Raw genomic sequence first — 19,712 nt, forward strand, 5'->3', positions numbered from 1 at the left:
TGGGGGCTTCAGAAGGCAAGAATTTTTTAAGATTAATTGAGACCTTTCTTAGCAGGATACAATACAAATAATATACAAATTTCCTCACAACTCTAAGTCTAATAAAGCAAATGGAAATAAAATTTGGCATATGGGGGTTTTTGGAGGCAGGAATTTTTTCTATGGTGAATTAGGACCTTTGATTTCTTTAAGAAGAGAAGTTCCCATTCAAATAAAATACAAATTTCCTCATAACTCGAGAACTAATCAAGCAAATGGAACGAATTTTGGCATGTAGGGGTTGTCTGTCTGTCTGTCTGTCTGTCTGTCTGTCTGTCTGTCTGTCTGTCTGTCTGTCTGTCTGTCTGTCTGTCTGTCTGTCTGTCTGTCTGTCTGTCTGTCTGTCTGTCTGTCTGTCTGTCTGTCTGTCTGTCTGTCTGTCTGTCTGTCTGTCTGTCTGTCTGTCTGTCTGTCTGTCTGTCTGTCTGTCTGTCTGTCTGTCTGTCTGTCTGTCTGTCTGTCTGTCTGTCTGTCTGTCTGTCTGTCTGTCTGTCTGTCTGTCTGTCTGTCTGTCTGTCTGTCTGTCTGTCTGTCTGTCTGTCTGTCTGTCTGTCTGTCTGTCTGTCTGTCTGTCTGTCTGTCTGTCTGTCTGTCTGTCTGTCTGTCTGTCTGTCTGTCTGTCTGTCTGTCTGTCTGTCTGTCTGTCTGTCTGTCTGTCTGTCTGTCTGTCTGTCTGTCTGTCTGTCTGTCTGTCTGTCTGTCTGTCTGTCTGTCTGTCTGTCTGTCTGTCTGTCTGTCTGTCTGTCTGTCTGTCTGTCTGTCTGTCTGTCTGTCTGTCTGTCTGTCTGTCTGTCTGTCTGTCTGTCTGTCTGTCTGTCTGTCTGTCTGTCTGTCTGTCTGTCTGTCTGTCTGTCTGTCTGTCTGTCTGTCTGTCTGTCTGTCTGTCTGTCTGTCTGTCTGTCTGTCTGTCTGTCTGTCTGTCTGTCTGTCTGTCTGTCTGTCTGTCTGTCTGTCTGTCTGTCTGTCTGTCTGTCTGTCTGTCTGTCTGTCTGTCTGTCTGTCTGTCTGTCTGTCTGTCTGTCTGTCTGTCTGTCTGTCTGTCTGTCTGTCTGTCTGTCTGTCTGTCTGTCTGTCTGTCTGTCTGTCTGTCTGTCTGTCTGTCTGTCTGTCTGTCTGTCTGTCTGTCTGTCTGTCTGTCTGTCTGTCTGTCTGTCTGTCTGTCTGTCTGTCTGTCTGTCTGTCTGTCTGTCTGTCTGTCTGTCTGTCTGTCTGTCTGTCTGTCTGTCTGTCTGTCTGTCTGTCTGTCTGTCTGTCTGTCTGTCTGTCTGTCTGTCTGTCTGTCTGTCTGTCTGTCTGTCTGTCTGTCTGTCTGTCTGTCTGTCTGTCTGTCTGTCTGTCTGTCTGTCTGTCTGTCTGTCTGTCTGTCTGTCTGTCTGTCTGTCTGTCTGTCTGTCTGTCTGTCTGTCTGTCTGTCTGTCTGTCTGTCTGTCTGTCTGTCTGTCTGTCTGTCTGTCTGTCTGTCTGTCTGTCTGTCTGTCTGTCTGTCTGTCTGTCTGTCTGTCTGTCTGTCTGTCTGTCTGTCTGTCTGTCTGTCTGTCTGTCTGTCTGTCTGTCTGTCTGTCTGTCTGTCTGTCTGTCTGTCTGTCTGTCTGTCTGTCTGTCTGTCTGTCTGTCTGTCTGTCTGTCTGTCTGTCTGTCTGTCTGTCTGTCTGTCTGTCTGTCTGTCTGTCTGTCTGTCTGTCTGTCTGTCTGTCTGTCTGTCTGTCTGTCTGTCTGTCTGTCTGTCTGTCTGTCTGTCTGTCTGTCTGTCTGTCTGTCTGTCTGTCTGTCTGTCTGTCTGTCTGTCTGTCTGTCTGTCTGTCTGTCTGTCTGTCTGTCTGTCTGTCTGTCTGTCTGTCTGTCTGTCTGTCTGTCTGTCTGTCTGTCTGTCTGTCTGTCTGTCTGTCTGTCTGTCTGTCTGTCTGTCTGTCTGTCTGTCTGTCTGTCTGTCTGTCTGTCTGTCTGTCTGTCTGTCTGTCTGTCTGTCTGTCTGTCTGTCTGTCTGTCTGTCTGTCTGTCTGTCTGTCTGTCTGTCTGTCTGTCTGTCTGTCTGTCTGTCTGTCTGTCTGTCTGTCTGTCTGTCTGTCTGTCTGTCTGTCTGTCTGTCTGTCTGTCTGTCTGTCTGTCTGTCTGTCTGTCTGTCTGTCTGTCTGTCTGTCTGTCTGTCTGTCTGTCTGTCTGTCTGTCTGTCTGTCTGTCTGTCTGTCTGTCTGTCTGTCTGTCTGTCTGTCTGTCTGTCTGTCTGTCTGTCTGTCTGTCTGTCTGTCTGTCTGTCTGTCTGTCTGTCTGTCTGTCTGTCTGTCTGTCTGTCTGTCTGTCTGTCTGTCTGTCTGTCTGTCTGTCTGTCTGGCTGAGTATGAGATACATAGCATTTAACGCTTACGCCACACACGCAGGTATAAAAGAAACAGCCGCCGGTGCTGTGTGCAGACATTCTGCTACCTACACACTCGCGAACACATATCCACACATCGTCTTCCTGCATAGCTTATTCCGGAGTCAAAAAATTCGTGGGGAACCAGCTACCCGTGGGCTGCTGGTCAGCTGGTGGCGCACTGGGATATAAATTTTGCGTTACTTTTTCTTCTTCTTCCCCTTCATCTTCGCCCTCGATTCTACTCGGGCGGGAGTACGAGCCTTCGTGAGTAACCGGTATGAGCAGATCGGGCTGCAACGACGAACGACGAGCGGCGACTGTAGCTTTTAGCTAAACACACAATCGCAAAAACTTGTTGCAGTGCATGAACAAATAAGAGCGGGAGTTTTAACGGGATGCTTATGCCGGCGTGTTCGTTAGAATGAACACGCGTGTGTGAGAAATTTGGACCACGTGAGTGTGGGATTCGCAACACTGATGATATATTCCATTATGTTGATATTTTTTCGCCAAAGGTGTCGAAGTACAAAATCAATTGCATCAGATCCGCCATTTAAAGTTAACTCTTGAACCCTCAATTAATAAACCAGTTGATTGTTGCAGTTTCAAAGCGTAACTTTTAAATACCTTCAAAATGTTCCAGATTCTATTATAGACATTATTATAAATGTCTAACCAAGGGTTAAACAATAATTCTCGGGAAATTTTTCTAATAGACCTATGTTAGAATGAGAGTTTCTCTTCTAGTCTCCTCTCTTCCGCCTTTTTACTGCTACATAAATGCATAGAAAAGAAAATTTCCAAAACATTTAGCTAACTAGTGACTCCGGCAACCGATTCATGCAAAGATGATGTGTTAGAAAGCATTATTATCGCCGTAAAAACGGAAGAGAGGAGCCGCGAAGAGAATCTTTCATTGTCACATAGGTCTTTTTGGCAAATTACCCGAGAATTGTCGTTCCATAAGTTTTTATGTGTAAACTCGTAATACAGGTGCAAATCTGTTCTTCGTGGGATTTGAATCTGCTAGTAGAAATCGTTACTTTCCTTATTTTTGTAAAAATATTGATGAGGGCAGAATGCCAACTGGCATTTTTCAATGTGTTTTTAGCGCAGATTGAGTTATATGTTGTTGAATTGATATTTTTTTTCAATTAGAAAAACACTCTGCTAATGTCGTTTTATCTAATCTAGAGGTAAAATTATGTTAGGTAAGATGACAACTAAAAAATCACAAGAGCTTGCTGAGTTCATTTTATCTGTTTTTTCGTTCATAAATCTTCTAGTTCATGGAACTCTGTCGAGAGCAATCCTAGTTTCCAGCGGTCTCCTATCCCAGGCAATGAATTGCACGATGACCGCCGCCGTAATACGTTTTGGCACCCTGCACAGGGCTTATACCCGGTAGTCTAGTCGACAGCAGGACGGATCCGAAAATTTGGCTTAATCTCTCCATTTTATGCGTTATTCGTCATAAAGCGGTCCCGCCTGGCCCGATGGTCGATAATGAAGCCACAAATGCAATGTAAGCTGGAAAGCTTGCGCCCCAACCTACCGCCCCTCTAACTGAAGGTCGTAAAGTGGGATAATAAACGAGCTTGATCTCCGGCGTTTCGATGGCGGTTCGTTCGGTTGGTTCATGGGATGTTATGCTTTTAATGGGGCTATGATGGCGAAAATGCAGCGTATGACCGATAGTTATTGATTTTGGGTGTGTATGTGTGTAAGCGACACTTTTGCAAAGAACTGCGTCGTGTATTGTTTCAAGCTTCACACCCTGATTTACGCTCGCAACTTAATGCATGAGATTGAAATCCCGTTAGGGAGGCATTGGGTGATAAAATGATAGATAATGATAGAGACGTTTTCCTGGGAAAATATCCGTATTACGTACTAAGTAGTTGTTTTAGTTCGATTTTCCAAAGCATGTTTGGCAATTATTTCAAAGTTACAGAAGCATGTTCTGTTTAAAATTGTTAAAACTTAGATTTAGTGTTTGTGATAAAAAATGTTATTTCTCCCTCTTCTCTCTGACCCAGAAATAAGAAACATTTTTGTTGTTACGTAGCACCCCAGCCAGCCGTTTTAACACTCATATAGCGAAAATGTAAATAGCTTTATCTTCTGCTTTCGTCAGCTATCTTATAATGCAGATTCCAGATCATCAAATAGCTGCAAAGAAAGTTTTTTCTGCCTTTTTTTCGTCGGCAGAGGGGATCTCTAAGCGGATTTTATCCGCATTTTTGTCGGCGTTCAACTAACCTTTTTCTAATATTGGCTTCCTACGGCTCACGATTGACCGTAATTTTTTCCGTCCTCCCCATCCGTCTGAACTAATATGATTGTTGATCAATTTTTTCCCTTGGCTCGGCCGAATCGCCCGTAAGTGCCTCAGCATCGGCATCGGACTAGCTTTGGAACCCTCATTATGGCAAATTTTACGGACCTCGAGCCTGGTAGATATTTCTTCCAAATTCTCGCATACTGAAACTCTTTCGGTCCCACGAGACAGGCACGGCTTTATGCGTTTCACCCAGTTTACAGTCGATTTCCTCGATATACGAAGGAAAGAATAAAATCTTAACTTTATGCCTAAGAATAAGCTTTTTTTTAAAAGAAAGTAGAGATAATACCCAGATTGGCAGCAGTAGGATAAGCTCAATTTCACCGGACGAAACATTGTTTATGGATCTCAGTTATCTCTTTCGACAAGCCAAAAGGCAAATCGTGCTAAAGAAAGGAAACTACACCATCGGGAAGGCCATGGCAGCGTTGATTGGCGTTGTAAAGTGAATGTTCGAATTATTGAAATTCGGTAATAAGTTTCCAACTGAGTTTAGCTCCTTATAAGCATGGAAAAAAGTTGGCACTTATTGGGTCGAGGAGAAGGCAGCATTTCATCCTTTTCAATCCTTTTGTTTCGGTCGATCTCTTAGTGAATGAATACGCTCTGGCTTGGTTGGTTTCACTTATCGATGGGGAGGATATATAATGATATGCGGTATTCTCATTTTCTACTTGATTGCTCTGCAGAGCCTTGGTCACGAGTCGAGCCAGCCTAGTGCGAGAGAAAGGATTAGTACTGCCATGCTGGTTGCAAAGACTACAGCAAGGGCTACTCAAAATGGGATTGTGGTTACAATGTCTGCGGAGGTTACCCGAAATTCCAACCGCGTAGTTTGTTGAGTGTATAAAATTATCGATTCAATTATGGCCGAGCATTAGATCTGGCGGGACTGCTCTGACACGCATTTGGTTTCAGCTTATGTTTTTCTCTCGTTCCTCGTAATGGCTCAAAAGGGTTGCGGAAAATTGAGATGCTTCGACGGGAATATCAGCCGCAGCGCCAGTAGCAACCGCACGGTCTTGTGCGGTAATGAGGGTTGTCGGATTCGTCGGATTGGTTGGTGTCATGATTCAACTCAGATATCACGTACTCGTTTCGCACCAGAGCCGGAGCTTTTATCAGTCCGAACAACACAAGACAAGGCCATTTATATCTTGAGTTTATACCTAGCGTAATTTTTGCTGCGTCTCTATCGTTCACTGACTTCTCCACTGTGTATCTTGTTATCTTTTCCGGTGCAGACCTGCCAGAACCGATGTGCCATCGATGTACGCCGAGGATGACGTTTTCGAGGACGAGTTCCAGCAGCGGCACCCGGGCGATACGCGGTGCAGCCGGGCCTCCTCTACCCTGCGGAGTAGCCGCTACATCTCCGAGGGATTTGTACAGTATTCACAGCCTAGTTTAAATGGTAAGTGTTGGATGCCATGAACGCTGCAGGTGGCTTTTTCTAATAACTTTGATAAGTTGAAAAAATCAGCATTCTTTTTCATTTTTACATGGTCAATGAGTGGGGTTGAATCCAGTTTGGCGTGCATTCCAGAACATGCAAGTTTTTGCACATTACAATCGCATTGGATGGTACACTCTCATCTACTTCACTACTGTCCAAGCAATGTTGAACGGTAAACGAGGACTGGGGTGGAAGTTAATTTATTTTAAAAAGGCTCACCAAATAATCTACTTCATAAAAATTACCTAACGAGTAACGACGGCTCATCGTTAGTCGCTTCTTTTTGGCCATAACACTGGAATCTCATTTATATCTCACAGCTTATTCAATCATCTCTAACTTCAAATATAAGGAAAACAATATTATAAAAAATGCGTTAATGTCTTCGTATAAGCAATTTCATCATTTCGTTTTAATGCATACGTTTGCTGGCCATTGAATCGTTAAAATCGTTTATTGTTACTTAATAAAAAATTTAAATCCAAAACAAAATCCCAATCCCAATCCCAATCCCAATCCCAACCCCAAGCCAATCCCAACCCAATCCCAATCCCAATCCCAATCCCAATCCCAATCCCAATCCCAATCCCAATCCCAATCCCAATCCCAATCCCAATCCCAATCCCAATCCCAATCCCAATCCCAATCCCAATCCCAATCCCAATCCCAATCCCAATCCCAATCCCAATCCCAATCCCAATCCCAATCCCAATCCCAATCCCAATCCCAATCCCAATCCCAATCCCAATCCCAATCCCAATCCCAATCCCAATCCCAATCCCAATCCCAATCCCAATCCCAATCCCAATCCCAATCCCAATCCCAATCCCAATCCCAATCCCAATCCCAATCCCAATCCCAATCCCAATCCCAATCCCAATCCCAATCCCAATCCCAATCCCAATCCCAATCCCAATCCCAATCCCAATCCCAATCCCAATCCCAATCCCAATCCCAATCCCAATCCCAATCCCAATCCCAATCCCAATCCCAATCCCAATCCCAATCCCAATCCCAATCCCAATCCCAATCCCAATCCCAATCCCAATCCCAATCCCAATCCCAATCCCAATCCCAATCCCAATCCCAATCCCAATCCCAATCCCAATCCCAATCCCAATCCCAATCCCAATCCCAATCCCAATCCCAATCCCAATCCCAATCCCAATCCCAATCCCAATCCCAATCCCAATCCCAATCCCAATCCCAATCCCAATCCCAATCCCAATCCCAATCCCAATCCCAATCCCAATCCCAATCCCAATCCCAATCCCAATCCCAATCCCAATCCCAATCCCAATCCCAATCCCAATCCCAATCCCAATCCCAATCCCAATCCCAATCCCAATCCCAATCCCAATCCCAATCCCAATCCCAATCCCAATCCCAATCCCAATCCCAATCCCAATCCCAATCCCAATCCCAATCCCAATCCCAATCCCAATCCCAATCCCAATCCCAATCCCAATCCCAATCCCAATCCCAATCCCAATCCCAATCCCAATCCCAATCCCAATCCCAATCCCAATCCCAATCCCAATCCCAATCCCAATCCCAATCCCAATCCCAATCCCAATCCTAATCCCAATTCCAATATGTCTGCCGCACACGATTGTGTTCATCGAGGATATGAAAGAAGCACTTTCGTCCGTAGATTCACATACACACACACACACACACACACACACACACACACACACACACACACACACACACACACACACACACACACACATACACACACACACACACACACACACACACACACACACACACACACACACACACACACACACACACACACACACACACACACACACACACACGATGGTATGCAAATCACGTCACGAAATGCTGCTTTATACCGTTTAGCTTACCGACCGTTGCTCGTCCCAGTTCCTCCCACACTAGAAATCACCACTTTTTCTGACTACAAACAAGAAAACCGTGTTTAATAAAGAAAACACTTTTGAACTCCTGGGGTGGTGAAAACTGCTGTCCTGGCCAAAACTCGTGCCATTACCCTATCAATTGAGTCATTGAATTTTGCGAACGGTTTCAAGTCGTCGGCGAATGCAAGCCGAGGACCTATGAGCGTTATATTGACGTTGTAAAAATAGATAATAAAAACCAACGATCCGAGATGGCTGCCTTGCGGAGGTAAAAGCCGGCAAAAGGGACCCATCAATAGATATATTAACTAGATGATCCGACATATACGATTTATACTACTGGAGCAGCCCTCCAACACCGAGTTTGTCTAGTTCAGCGACGACGATGGATGATGATTCAGCTTGGCAGAGGTCCGTGCAAATGACGTTTGTCTAATAACGGTCGTCGAAGCAGTCTATTACGTAAGAAGTGAGTATTAGTAGATTGGTGGACATTGAGCGCTTTGGCACGAATCCGAGGAGCTTGCCGACCATGTACTGCTGGACGAACGAAGAGATTGGTACGATCAGAACCAGCTAGCTCGAAGAATTTCAATAATCCACATAAGACGGAGAGCCCTCTGTGATTGTCTACGTTTCATTTAATACCTTTCTTATGAACTAGCGGATTTTTGGGCAGAAGCAAATACACCGGAGTTAATCGTTAAGCTAAATATATGACGGATTTGAGCTACCAGGGCATTAATAAAAGCAAAGCAAAGTCTAAGTGGTACATTCTTTTATCGAAACTTGACCTTTTGTTTTCATACGACAGACTTCGCAGCTGTTAGAGTGCAGGACAATTGCATGGTCAGTTGCTACGATCCTATTGACTCTTAACAGCCTCTTCCAGTCGAGATTGACCCCGGAACCAGAACCAGAACCAGAACCAGAACCAGAACCAGAACCAGAACCAGAACCAGAACCAGAACCAGAACCAGAACCAGAACCAGAACCAGAACCAGAACCAGAACCAGAACCAGAACCAGAACCAGAACCAGAACCAGAACCAGAACCAGAACCAGAACCAGAACCAGAACCAGAACCAGAACCAGAACCAGAACCAGAACCAGAACCAGAACCAGAACCAGAACCAGAACCAGAACCAGAACCAGAACCAGAACCAGAACCAGAACCAGAACCAGAACCAGAACCAGAACCAGAACCAGAACCAGAACCAGAACCAGAACCAGAACCAGAACCAGAACCAGAACCAGAACCAGAACCAGAACCAGAACCAGAACCAGAACCAGAACCAGAACCAGAACCAGAACCAGAACCAGAACCAGAACCAGAACCAGAACCAGAACCAGAACCAGAACCAGAACCAGAACCAGAACCAGAACCAGAACCAGAACCAGAACCAGAACCAGAACCAGAACCAGAACCAGAACCAGAACCAGAACCAGAACCAGAACCAGAACCAGAACCGCTAACAAACGAGCTTGTAAACTTTTTCTGCGATGATAATGTTTCGGAAAATTGCGTTATAGACCTACAATATATCGGGTTGTACAATAGCACAACTCACACCCACACTCTTTTGGTTTCTTTCCGAATGTTTTACTCACTAAACTACTGCCACTTGCTATATTGAGTAGTCTAATACCTAATTTGGTTTTATTTTCCCAATTCTATTATCTGCCGTATATGCTTCACACACTTCTGTTTTGCCTGACCGCGTAGTCATAGACTTGACAAATGGCCCAACGAATCCGAAAAGTATTAAAAAACAATACTGCCAAATATATTTTTTAATTCGATTTGAAAACAAAATTTGCATTTTTCTCTCAATGAGCTTTTATCTTAAGAACGGGCAGTTTAGTGAGTCCCTGCATCAATTGTAGAACCACCGTTTCAAAAAATATTAATGCCTGATCTTGACCGTTTCAAAAAATAATATCGCCCGATGATATTAATATTAATGCCTGACCGCATTTCAAGGTCAAGACGAGGTTGATCTATGTACATAGTAAATAATTTAAAAAAATTTAAAAGTGCATCCAAATTGAGTCTACATTAAAAATGGAGAATATAATGTAACTTGTTCGGAAATTAAATGTAACAAAAGGAAATTTAATCGAACATGAATGAAATGACTTGAGCGAGTGTGAGAAGCATAGCGTTCAACGCTTACGCCAATGACGCAAGTGTACAACAAATAACCGCCGTTTCTATATGCAGACATTCTGCTACGTACACACTCGAGCTTCATAGCGTCGTTCTGCATAATCCGCTCACGAGGCAAACAACTCGTGAGCAGCCAGCTGCCTGTGACGGCTAATTGCACACTGGGATCCAAATTTAGCATTACTTTTTCGATACTACGAGGGCGAATGAGAGTGCGAGTTCCAGCGAGTGATCCGTGTCTGCTGCTTGGGCAATGCAATGATGAGCAAGAGCGATGACCGTGGCTGTTAGTTAAATACACACTCGCAAAAACTCGTCGCAGTGCATGAATAAAGGTGAGGCTCCGAAAGGGATGCTTATACCGGCATGTTCGTTAGAACGAGTACACGTGTGTGAAAAAATTAGACCACACGAGTGTGGGCTTCGCAACACTAACTTGAGATAAAAAATTGAAATGAGTATCAATTATAATTCTTGCTCCAGTAGCAGTTCAAAAATCTTCCAACGTTACTTTCAATTGGTCTCTTTTTCGGTTTAGTTTCAAATTGGTCACCTTCATTTCAACGCCCGGTTATGTCTTTTATTTTGACTTAATTATGTATTTTTTGCGCCAAAAAGATACCAACGAATGTGTTTTCTTAATATAGACTGATCGTATATAACTTAGTCTACCTTGAGCAGTGCTATTGCTGCATGAATTCTGTTACCCTGGGATCTAGTTATTCTACGTGTCGTTCTATTTTTCTATTGTTCACAAGACGCGTAGAAGCTTGGCTGTTGATTTTGGCATGTCAACAATTAAATCCTTCTAATCTGCTCATTACAGTTTCCTTGATAGTTTATGACATCATGCTCGAGCAGCTTTTATGCTTCAGCCTTAAAAGTCTAGCGAACGTTAGTTCATGTTATAGGAAGAATAGCCGAACTCGCTCTATCGAACGTTATGAATACATCATATTCACACTTTCAAGCGTTTTCATGTTCATTGAAGTCTTTTTGAAGTTTCCTGATAATGCTGCATCTTTCAGATGCAAGCGCCTTGTATGATACTCTGAGACATACTTGCACAAATAACCATGCGTCCACATAGATTACTGTCTTGAACGCATCTGAACGCCCGAATTCCAACGATGATTTAAACACTAACACAATTTTCTTCCTACCAAAATTTGTTCAATTTGCAGTTTTTCACAGTCGAAATGCAACACAAAGTGTGTCCGTAAATTTCTAAACGCCCTTGGAACCACACGAAAATATGTCTCAACTTCCATCCACTACCTTTGAGGCAGTCTTGTCTGTGCAATATCTCTTACTCCACACCTGCGCTGCGGCCTCGTTTCACCGCACCCGACTAGCTTACGTTGTCATCTGCGTACAGCCTGTGCTTGCCAGAAAATCAATTAGTGACGGTTTTTCTCGGATTTTGACGGTTTTTCTCGGATTTTAGAGCTCGACTCACAGTTCTCAAACATTCGGTTTTGTAAAGCAAGCACAGCATGACACGTATCAGACAAAGCAGCAGGATATCAGTGACACCATCGAACGGAGCCGGCAGTGTGTGTCTCTGGTTGCCGTTGTTGCTGGCGTTCGTTGGTGAAACAAACAAACGGCGAACGTTCGACGCTGCCGGAAAGAGCCGCACTACTATGTAAGCGAAATGGATTGAAACAATAAAGCATACGGGTTTGTTTTTGCCGCCTGCGAGAAGCTCTTGTGCTTCCTGAAATGCATAAAACATCGCTAAACCATCGGCTGCGTTTCTCCTCAGCCCTCGCGGTGCCCGCGGCGAACTGCAGGAAATCGCGCATATATTGTGGCTTTGCTGAAAGCATTCCGAGAGGCGAGAATCGAGTTTTCGCTGTGGGTTTTTAGTTTTCGAACAATTTCCAACTGCCCATCGATTGTTTTGTTTTGCTCCCGCTCTGGCACGCTGGCAGTCCGCGTTCCATTGCTCCCACCGCCGCCCCATCGAAGTTAGTCAGTCAATCAGTCAGTCAGTTGGACAGACAGTGATTGCAACCGTGTTTGCTGCCGGAGAAGAGTTTTTGCTATGCATAGAAAGCGATTTTCGATACCGAGCCGAGCGATCGACCGACGGGACCGACGGGACCGACCGTGGGAAGCTCGTGGTGAAGGTTGTACTGTTCAAGAGCGGTGGGTTGGCACTGGCGATGGGTTTCGCCGGATGGATGGTTTTCGAGACTTGTTCGGTTGGAATGATTACGAAGGTATTTTTCATTTTACACCTTGGATTTGTGCTGGAAAGAATCGTTTGAAATTTGGTAGTTCGGTGCTAGGTGTGTTTGGAAATGATGGTCGTTATGTAATAGCCATATGCAACGCTACCATCCGCTGTATACGTATCTAACATTACATGAGTTAGAGGTTGGCATTAACGTCAAGTCCGTGCTTCATTATAGCATTCTTGGTACAGCTCCATCACGCTTGCACGGTTGCAGAAAGTTTGCTTTTCGGTAACCCTCTGGGTCGCCGTATTCTTTCGCAAGTCGAATTTTCACGGTTGGTAAGAACCGTAAACACACAGCATATCATTCTGAAATTGTTTATGCACCTTAAGCGCAAGTAGAATGAATTTCACACGAGTAATTATGTCTCGCTAACTTAGGTCTGTTCAACTCTAACTTCAACTTGTGAAAAAGCTCAGGGGGAAAGCTGTGAAAGCTTTAGTGTGCACTTCCAAGAAGCGTTTAGTATAAAAGGTTCATAACGAGTAGCCGGACGAGAGATGCAACAGTAAAGTTTTGCCAGCATTATCAGCCATGACCATGACGGTATCGTATGCTGCTTTGAAATCAATCAAGATGTGATGCGTGGGTTCGTTGTACTCCAGACACTTCTGCATCTGTCGGATGGTAAAAAATTCGTCCGCCTGATAATTCCCTACGAATCCCCTTCATCCTTTTTGTAGATGTGACAAACCACTCCTTCCATCCATTCCTTCGGTATCTTCTCCTTCCCCTAAAGAATATTATATATACTGTAGCGCCACGTAATGAGACAATTCTGAATGATTTTCTATATCATCTGCAAGGTTGTTATTACTCAAACAACTTTCCCGAAGAAACTAATATCTTTGATTACATTCCAAGTAATAATTTGGGTTTTATAACACTCTTATGATGGTTTTTATGACATAAGTTGGTCATGAAAACAGCAATAAGAGTATAATAAAAAACACATTTTTACTTCGGACGGATAATCAGGTATAACGTGTAAAACTATCGTAAAGGTGACAGTCATTTGAACAACCTTCCCGAAGACCGCAACTTTCTGGTAGTGTGTAGTGGTAGTTTTGAACTATGTGCTTTCGGAAGGCATTAATTTACCGAGCAACTTTGCCGAAGACACCATACCTCTACACGATTAGTAGCACGAATTATTTCATGTTGGAACCAATTACGTCTATTGCCATTTGGCTGCGTAGACTCCAATAAGGACGTTCGATCGCCCGCCTTGATAAAATCACCTCGAGACCTTCCTGATTGGGAACGTTCTTATTCTTATTCTTAAAAACCTCATTTGGGGGACTGCTGTATATAGGATGTAAGGTGACTCGATGCAAATATTTCAGGAGGTGAAGAAGACCATATTTGACGTAAAAAATCCTTTTACACATATAGTCAAATTTCAATCATTACATTGTTATTAAACATTTTTAGTTTTCGGTTCTGTTAACCTTAAATTAGTTATACAGGCCGGACTGGATTATCCGGGGATTCGATTAACCGGGGATTCGATTATCCGGGGATTCGATTATCCGGGTTTTTAGACTCGATTCCCAAGTAACAATTTGGGTTTTATTAGACACTTATGATGGCATTTAAAACCAAAATTGGTCTTGAAGACCACCATAAGAATACAATTAAACTCACATTGTTGCTTGGGTTATCCGGGTGAAAAAAAAAATTTTTTTTTCAATGATTTATTTTAAGCCTTAATGTTATAGTTTTCATGCTACATGATGATTCCAACTTGACAAGTATTGATACACCTCCCTAAAGCTACAAAATTCCTTTCTTATATTCCTTTTATCGGCGAACAAAACAAAAATAAATCCTGCGATGTAGGAATCAATTTTTTTACTTAAAAATCATCATCATCATCATCGTATTCATCAATAAAAAAAATTGTAAAAGAGGAATTTTATGACTTTAGGGGAGATTGATCAATAATAAAAAACGTAAATATTGGAAAACATAACAGACAAAAAATAATATGGTACCAAAAAAAATTAAAAAAAAAATTAATTATTATGGAAAAAATCGTAAGAAAGGAATTTTCTGACTTTTGGGAAGATAGGTCAATAATAAATAAAACATTTCTGATACCTGAAAGTCAAAAAACTTGACATGCCTAAAAATTTTTTGTACCAAAAATGATGATTCGATTATCCGGGCTGAAAATAAGTAGTACAAAAAGTAGCTAGCTAAATTTTGCAGCTTTCATTCGAAATCCGAGTAAATTTTGTGCTGAAATCGCCCTTAAGCTTCCTACTTCAAGAAATTTAGTGACTTTTTATAGGCAAAGAGCTTTGAAATAAATGTTTCTTAAAGCGTTATCATCAAACTTCTCCTAAAAAGCGTGATAAAGTTGATTACTTTTATTTTTATCAGTTTAAAGCTCTGGTATCGTTGTACAATTCGTTTTACCTTTGTTATACGGGCCGATGCACATATACAAATCGATAAGATTCGACGAATTTAGCAATGTCTGTGTGTGTGTGTTACGCTTGACTTTAGTTGTCTGTTTCTCAGAGATGGTTGATCCGATTCGTTTGCTATAGACCAAATCATCATACCGTCAATTGACAGATACTGGCACCCTTGTTTACATTTTGGAAAATTTTCCTTTTCGTTTATAGCAAATGTAGCGTGTGTTTTAACATTTTACAGGCATAACGGCGCTTTAAATTTAGTACTAATGCTGTTTAAACCACATCCCTGGCACAAACGTCATTTTCATACATTTTTCTTGAAGCCGTTTTGGGCCAGGCTTGCTGGCTCGATTTTACGTCAAATTTGACAGCAACTGTAAGATCTACGCAATCATACGGTTTTATGCTTCAGAAAATTTGTTGCATGTGGGATGTAGATAATGAAACATGTTCGTTTTTTCTGTTGTCGACAGCGTAAGAAAGGAAAAATGCTGAATTTTGATAGTCTTATTTTTTACGATAAACGAAAGAGGGGAAACAACACGCTGCATTCGTCATACTGCGCAGCATTAAATACATGCGTTGTCTCGCATAAATTTTGTTTCAAAATTTGTTGTCTACCTCTATTACCACCACTATCGGAGGCTGACAGCTGTCGTGATAGGGATCTGGTTTAAACAACAAACTTGCCGTTTAACAGCTGAAACTTTTTTGGACTCTGCGGTCTGTTTGTAAACAAGGGCGCCAGTATCTGCCAAATGACGTCACCTTGATTTGGTCTATTACGCTTATTTGAAGGTGTTATCACCTAGTAGATCACTATTGAATTGTTTTGCGGTCCGACATTTTGTTTGAAAGTTATAAGCAAACATGTAAAAATTACGTATCATGATTTACTCCGGAACCGCTTAACCGATTTCAACAATTTTGGTATCAAATGAAAGCTCTTGCTACCGCAAATATTTTGGGAGAGTTTCATCGCAAACAATCAAGTGGTTCAAAAGTTATGCCTAAAAATGTGCTTTTTCAAGGTGTCAATTGGTCGAACGTTTCTCAGAGATGGCTAAACCGATTTATGTGCTATTAGTCTCATTTGGTAGACAATATAGCCTCATAGAGCACTATTGATTTGTTTTTTTTATTGGATGTTTAATTTGAAAGTTATGAGCAGTCGTGTACAGCATAATTAAATTTACAATTATTTATAACGATTTTAACCAGGTAATTAAGCAGATTTCAACTATCTTAGTATCAAACGAGAGGCCTTAGCGCTGTGAACATATTTGCTAAATTTTATTAGAATTGGCCTTACCAGTCAAAAGTCATTTGATAAAACATTGATGAAATTATTTAAGCAAACTTTACTGATATGATACGAACCAAATAGAAAAAAACGCGATCATGTGCTCTAGCGTAAAAATGCTTAACTTTCCAGGTGGTGTGTTTTTGGAAAAGTATATCAAAAAAATATGGCGCAACTTTTTACACTATTAGGGTGACCGTAAATCTACCTTTAGGGTGATACAAATTTTTGGTTTTTTAAATGCGTCCAAAAAAGTACAGTGTCTCCACAAAAGTTGTAAAACACAGTAAAATAAGCAACTTTGCTGTACATAGTAACTATCTATCTCTTACTGGTTGCGAAATGTAACGATTTATTTTCAAATGTAGCGAAAATTGAACAATTGAGATATCGAAAAGTGGCTACGTCACAATTTAAATAATTCTGTTTTACACGTAAAAAAAAATTCAGCCAAATCGATCCTCTAGATACTGACATACACGCACCGTCACTTTCCTTCAAGTGATCCCACAGTTTTACTGTAAATTCTCAATGAGACCACGTACCGAAAAATACTTTGGACTCAACATTTCTGAAGATAAAAGGCTTCTGAAAATGCAAAACTTTTCAGTGAGGGTCCCCCTTTAATATCAATGCTGCCCAAGAACTTTGCACACGATTTTTTGATTGATTTCAAATATTCTACAAATTTATCAGTATATTAGTTACACACGCGTATGTGTTGATAATAACTACCATTACTGCCCATAAACGCATAACATTCCCATGTGATTTTTCACCACTTTTAGTCTCAGTCTCAATAGTTTTTCAGTAGTGAAAATATAGCAATAAACATCTGCTTTTCGGAGATGCCTGAACCAATTTGACTGCAATAACTATCAAACGGAAAGTTTTGTGGCCTAGAAGAATTCTATTGAACAGAATTTGGACCGGATGTACGGTTCCGAAGATATTCCGGAACAAGGTCCGAAATATATGAAACTTGAACAAAGAATCACCTTGAATCATAATAAACCTGTCATGCGACACCTCCAAGTACTCGAAATTGCATAACTAGACCATTGATAGTCGTATAAAATGGTCAAGACATCATCGGCTACATCTGAACACGTCCGGCAATGTTCCGGATCGGGGATCAGTTTCTGAGCGGAACTGAAATACAACATGTGACATCTTAAAGTACTCAAAATTGCAAAAGTCGTCATATACAGTTCCAAACACATCCAAGAAAACGGCCAGTTTCTAACTTAAACCAAACCCCAGAATGTGACCCCGCTATTTACTCAAAATAACAACTTACAAATAAAAGGAAGACATTTTTTGATTGCTTTGAAATATTATACAAATTTATCAGTATATTACATAGACATGCATATATATTGATGATAACTACCATAGTGTTATCGAAAAGTTGAATTATGTTCCTGGCGTGCCGAATTCTATCTCAAATGACAAATAAGATGGTTTAACAAAGGTTCCTTTCACCAATAGGTGGATTAAATCGGGTTTTTTGACGCGAAACAGTTATTTGTTTCAACTTCGTTGCAATTTAATTTTAAACGTATCATTTCGGAATTTTTTTTTTGAGTGTTGAATTAGTGTCTGAAAACTGCACGAATTTATACATCACGCATAGCACACTAGATCACCGCGTGCGATGGACACGGTCTGTCGCGTGTGGAAAACAACAACGAAACAGACTTCTCGGGTCTCTCTAGGACGTTTTTGGAAACGATTGCAGCGTCAATATGTACACACTTACCAAGAAGCACCGAATTCGGTAAAATTTTACCGAAATCTAAACAGCTGAACGTTCGGTAAAAATTTCGATGGTGCCAATCGACGTTTACAGATCATTAGTAATGTTTGGTGCAATAAAAAATTTTACCGAACGTTCAGCTGTTTAGATTTCGGTAAAATTTTACCGAACTGTTAAGTGTGTATTCTCCGGAACATCATGTGGACATTCACCTTTGCTATGAACGTCGCTAATTGTTAAGCAACGACAGCCCAGGAAAGTAGTTCGGTTTTACACAATGATTTCAATTCAAGAACTTTTCCGACAACGCAACGTCGCTTCCGAGAACGAAGGTTGTTTTCGACGTGGCTTCGAGGCTTTCGAACGGCTTGAGGTTTTCAAGATTGTGTAAGCAAAAGTAGGGGTGAACCCTCAATTTATAAAAAACATTGTTCTTGCTGTTGTTGTTTTTCATACGTATCCGTCGCACGCAGTGATCTAGTATGCTATGCGTGATGTATGAAAAATGAGTCGTGCCGTTTACAGATACATCATTCGTGCAGGAGTCGGTTCATGGCTGCTCGTGGTCCGCAAGTTGACTTCCACTTGGGCGGTCCAACTTGCTCGCTACAATCAGCATTTGTGGCTCGAGCAGCACGTTCTTCACAATGCTCGCTACAAACTCCTTCGCATCGTTCCTGTCACGGTGTTGTCGAGAAACATCTTCGAAAAGCTGTTGCTCGACGTGTTTATGATATACCCAACCCACCGCAGCTGGTCGAAGGAACGGAATTGGACTGGTTCTCTCAGCAGCTAGTCAGGTTCATGGTTTTAGCAGCACACCACGCCCATTGGTCCTCAGTGAGCACATCCCATGCCTTGTGGACCCAGATGACTATTGCTCTTTTCAATGTGTTGCAGATGGTGCTTAGCGAGACGAATTTTACTCGACCGGTGTAGCTACTGGAGTTCAAAGTAAGCACGGAGTTTCCTGTCAGAATGCATTTTTGTCGATATTTCTCAGTCGATGTCGGATTATCGGCGGCTACCCGTAAGCTCAAATACAGTATACCCCCGCTAATCCGACATCCGGTAATTCGACGATTCAATCATCCGGATCTCATTAATCCTGAAACATACGAGGTAAAAAGCATTGTACTTATTTTCTTTCGATCGAACACTACCTTCGTTGGACGTGTCCGTTAGAGTTAGGATGGTTTTCTTTATAACTAAATGGAAATGATAAATGATGCTCCTATGTTCAATTCTGACAGAATCTCAATTTTTAAACGCTCATGCGCTTATTTTGAAGTTGACTAAGAAATTAAAAATATTTTATTGATTAAATTGAGCATTACTGAGTATAAAATAAATTTACTGCGTGCTTACGACAAATCTTTTCTCGGATATATTGATTGAATGATTCCACTCATATCTTAGTGGTATAACACTACGTGTAAAAATGGGTGCATGTATTTCATCGCCATTTGGTAACCTAAGTCGAGTACCCCAGGGAAGCAACTTAGGGCCATTGCTTTCATTTTCCCTGTTAAAGCCGGGAGGTTTAGTTTTCGTGTAATAGATCGCCATTTAGCGTTCATAAAGTTAACCCGGCATCAAAGTTCAGCAGGGATCTGCTCTTCGTTTATCTCATCCACCTACTGAAATTACGATCGCAGTCGCTCGGTTATGTTGACTAGATTGCTCTTGCAGTTGATAATCATGAGTATGTGCTGAGTT

General features: G+C 41.9%; 1 protein-coding gene across 1 annotated transcript in view; it reads left to right on the forward strand.

Annotated features, from left to right (window-relative positions):
• LOC128745603 (hemicentin-1) overlaps nucleotides 1-19,712 on the forward strand; it is a 149,410-nt gene that overhangs the window by 107,271 nt on the left and 22,427 nt on the right. Inside the window, exon 15 of the mRNA XM_053842681.1 lies at nucleotides 5,984-6,153. Within this exon, the coding sequence (XP_053698656.1) occupies nucleotides 5,984-6,153 (170 nt within the window). The remainder of the gene's footprint in view (nucleotides 1-5,983; nucleotides 6,154-19,712) is intronic.

The sequence above is a fragment of the Sabethes cyaneus genome, chromosome 1, assembly GCF_943734655.1.
Source record: "Sabethes cyaneus chromosome 1, idSabCyanKW18_F2, whole genome shotgun sequence".
Classification (NCBI taxonomy): Eukaryota; Metazoa; Arthropoda; class Insecta; order Diptera; family Culicidae; genus Sabethes; species Sabethes cyaneus.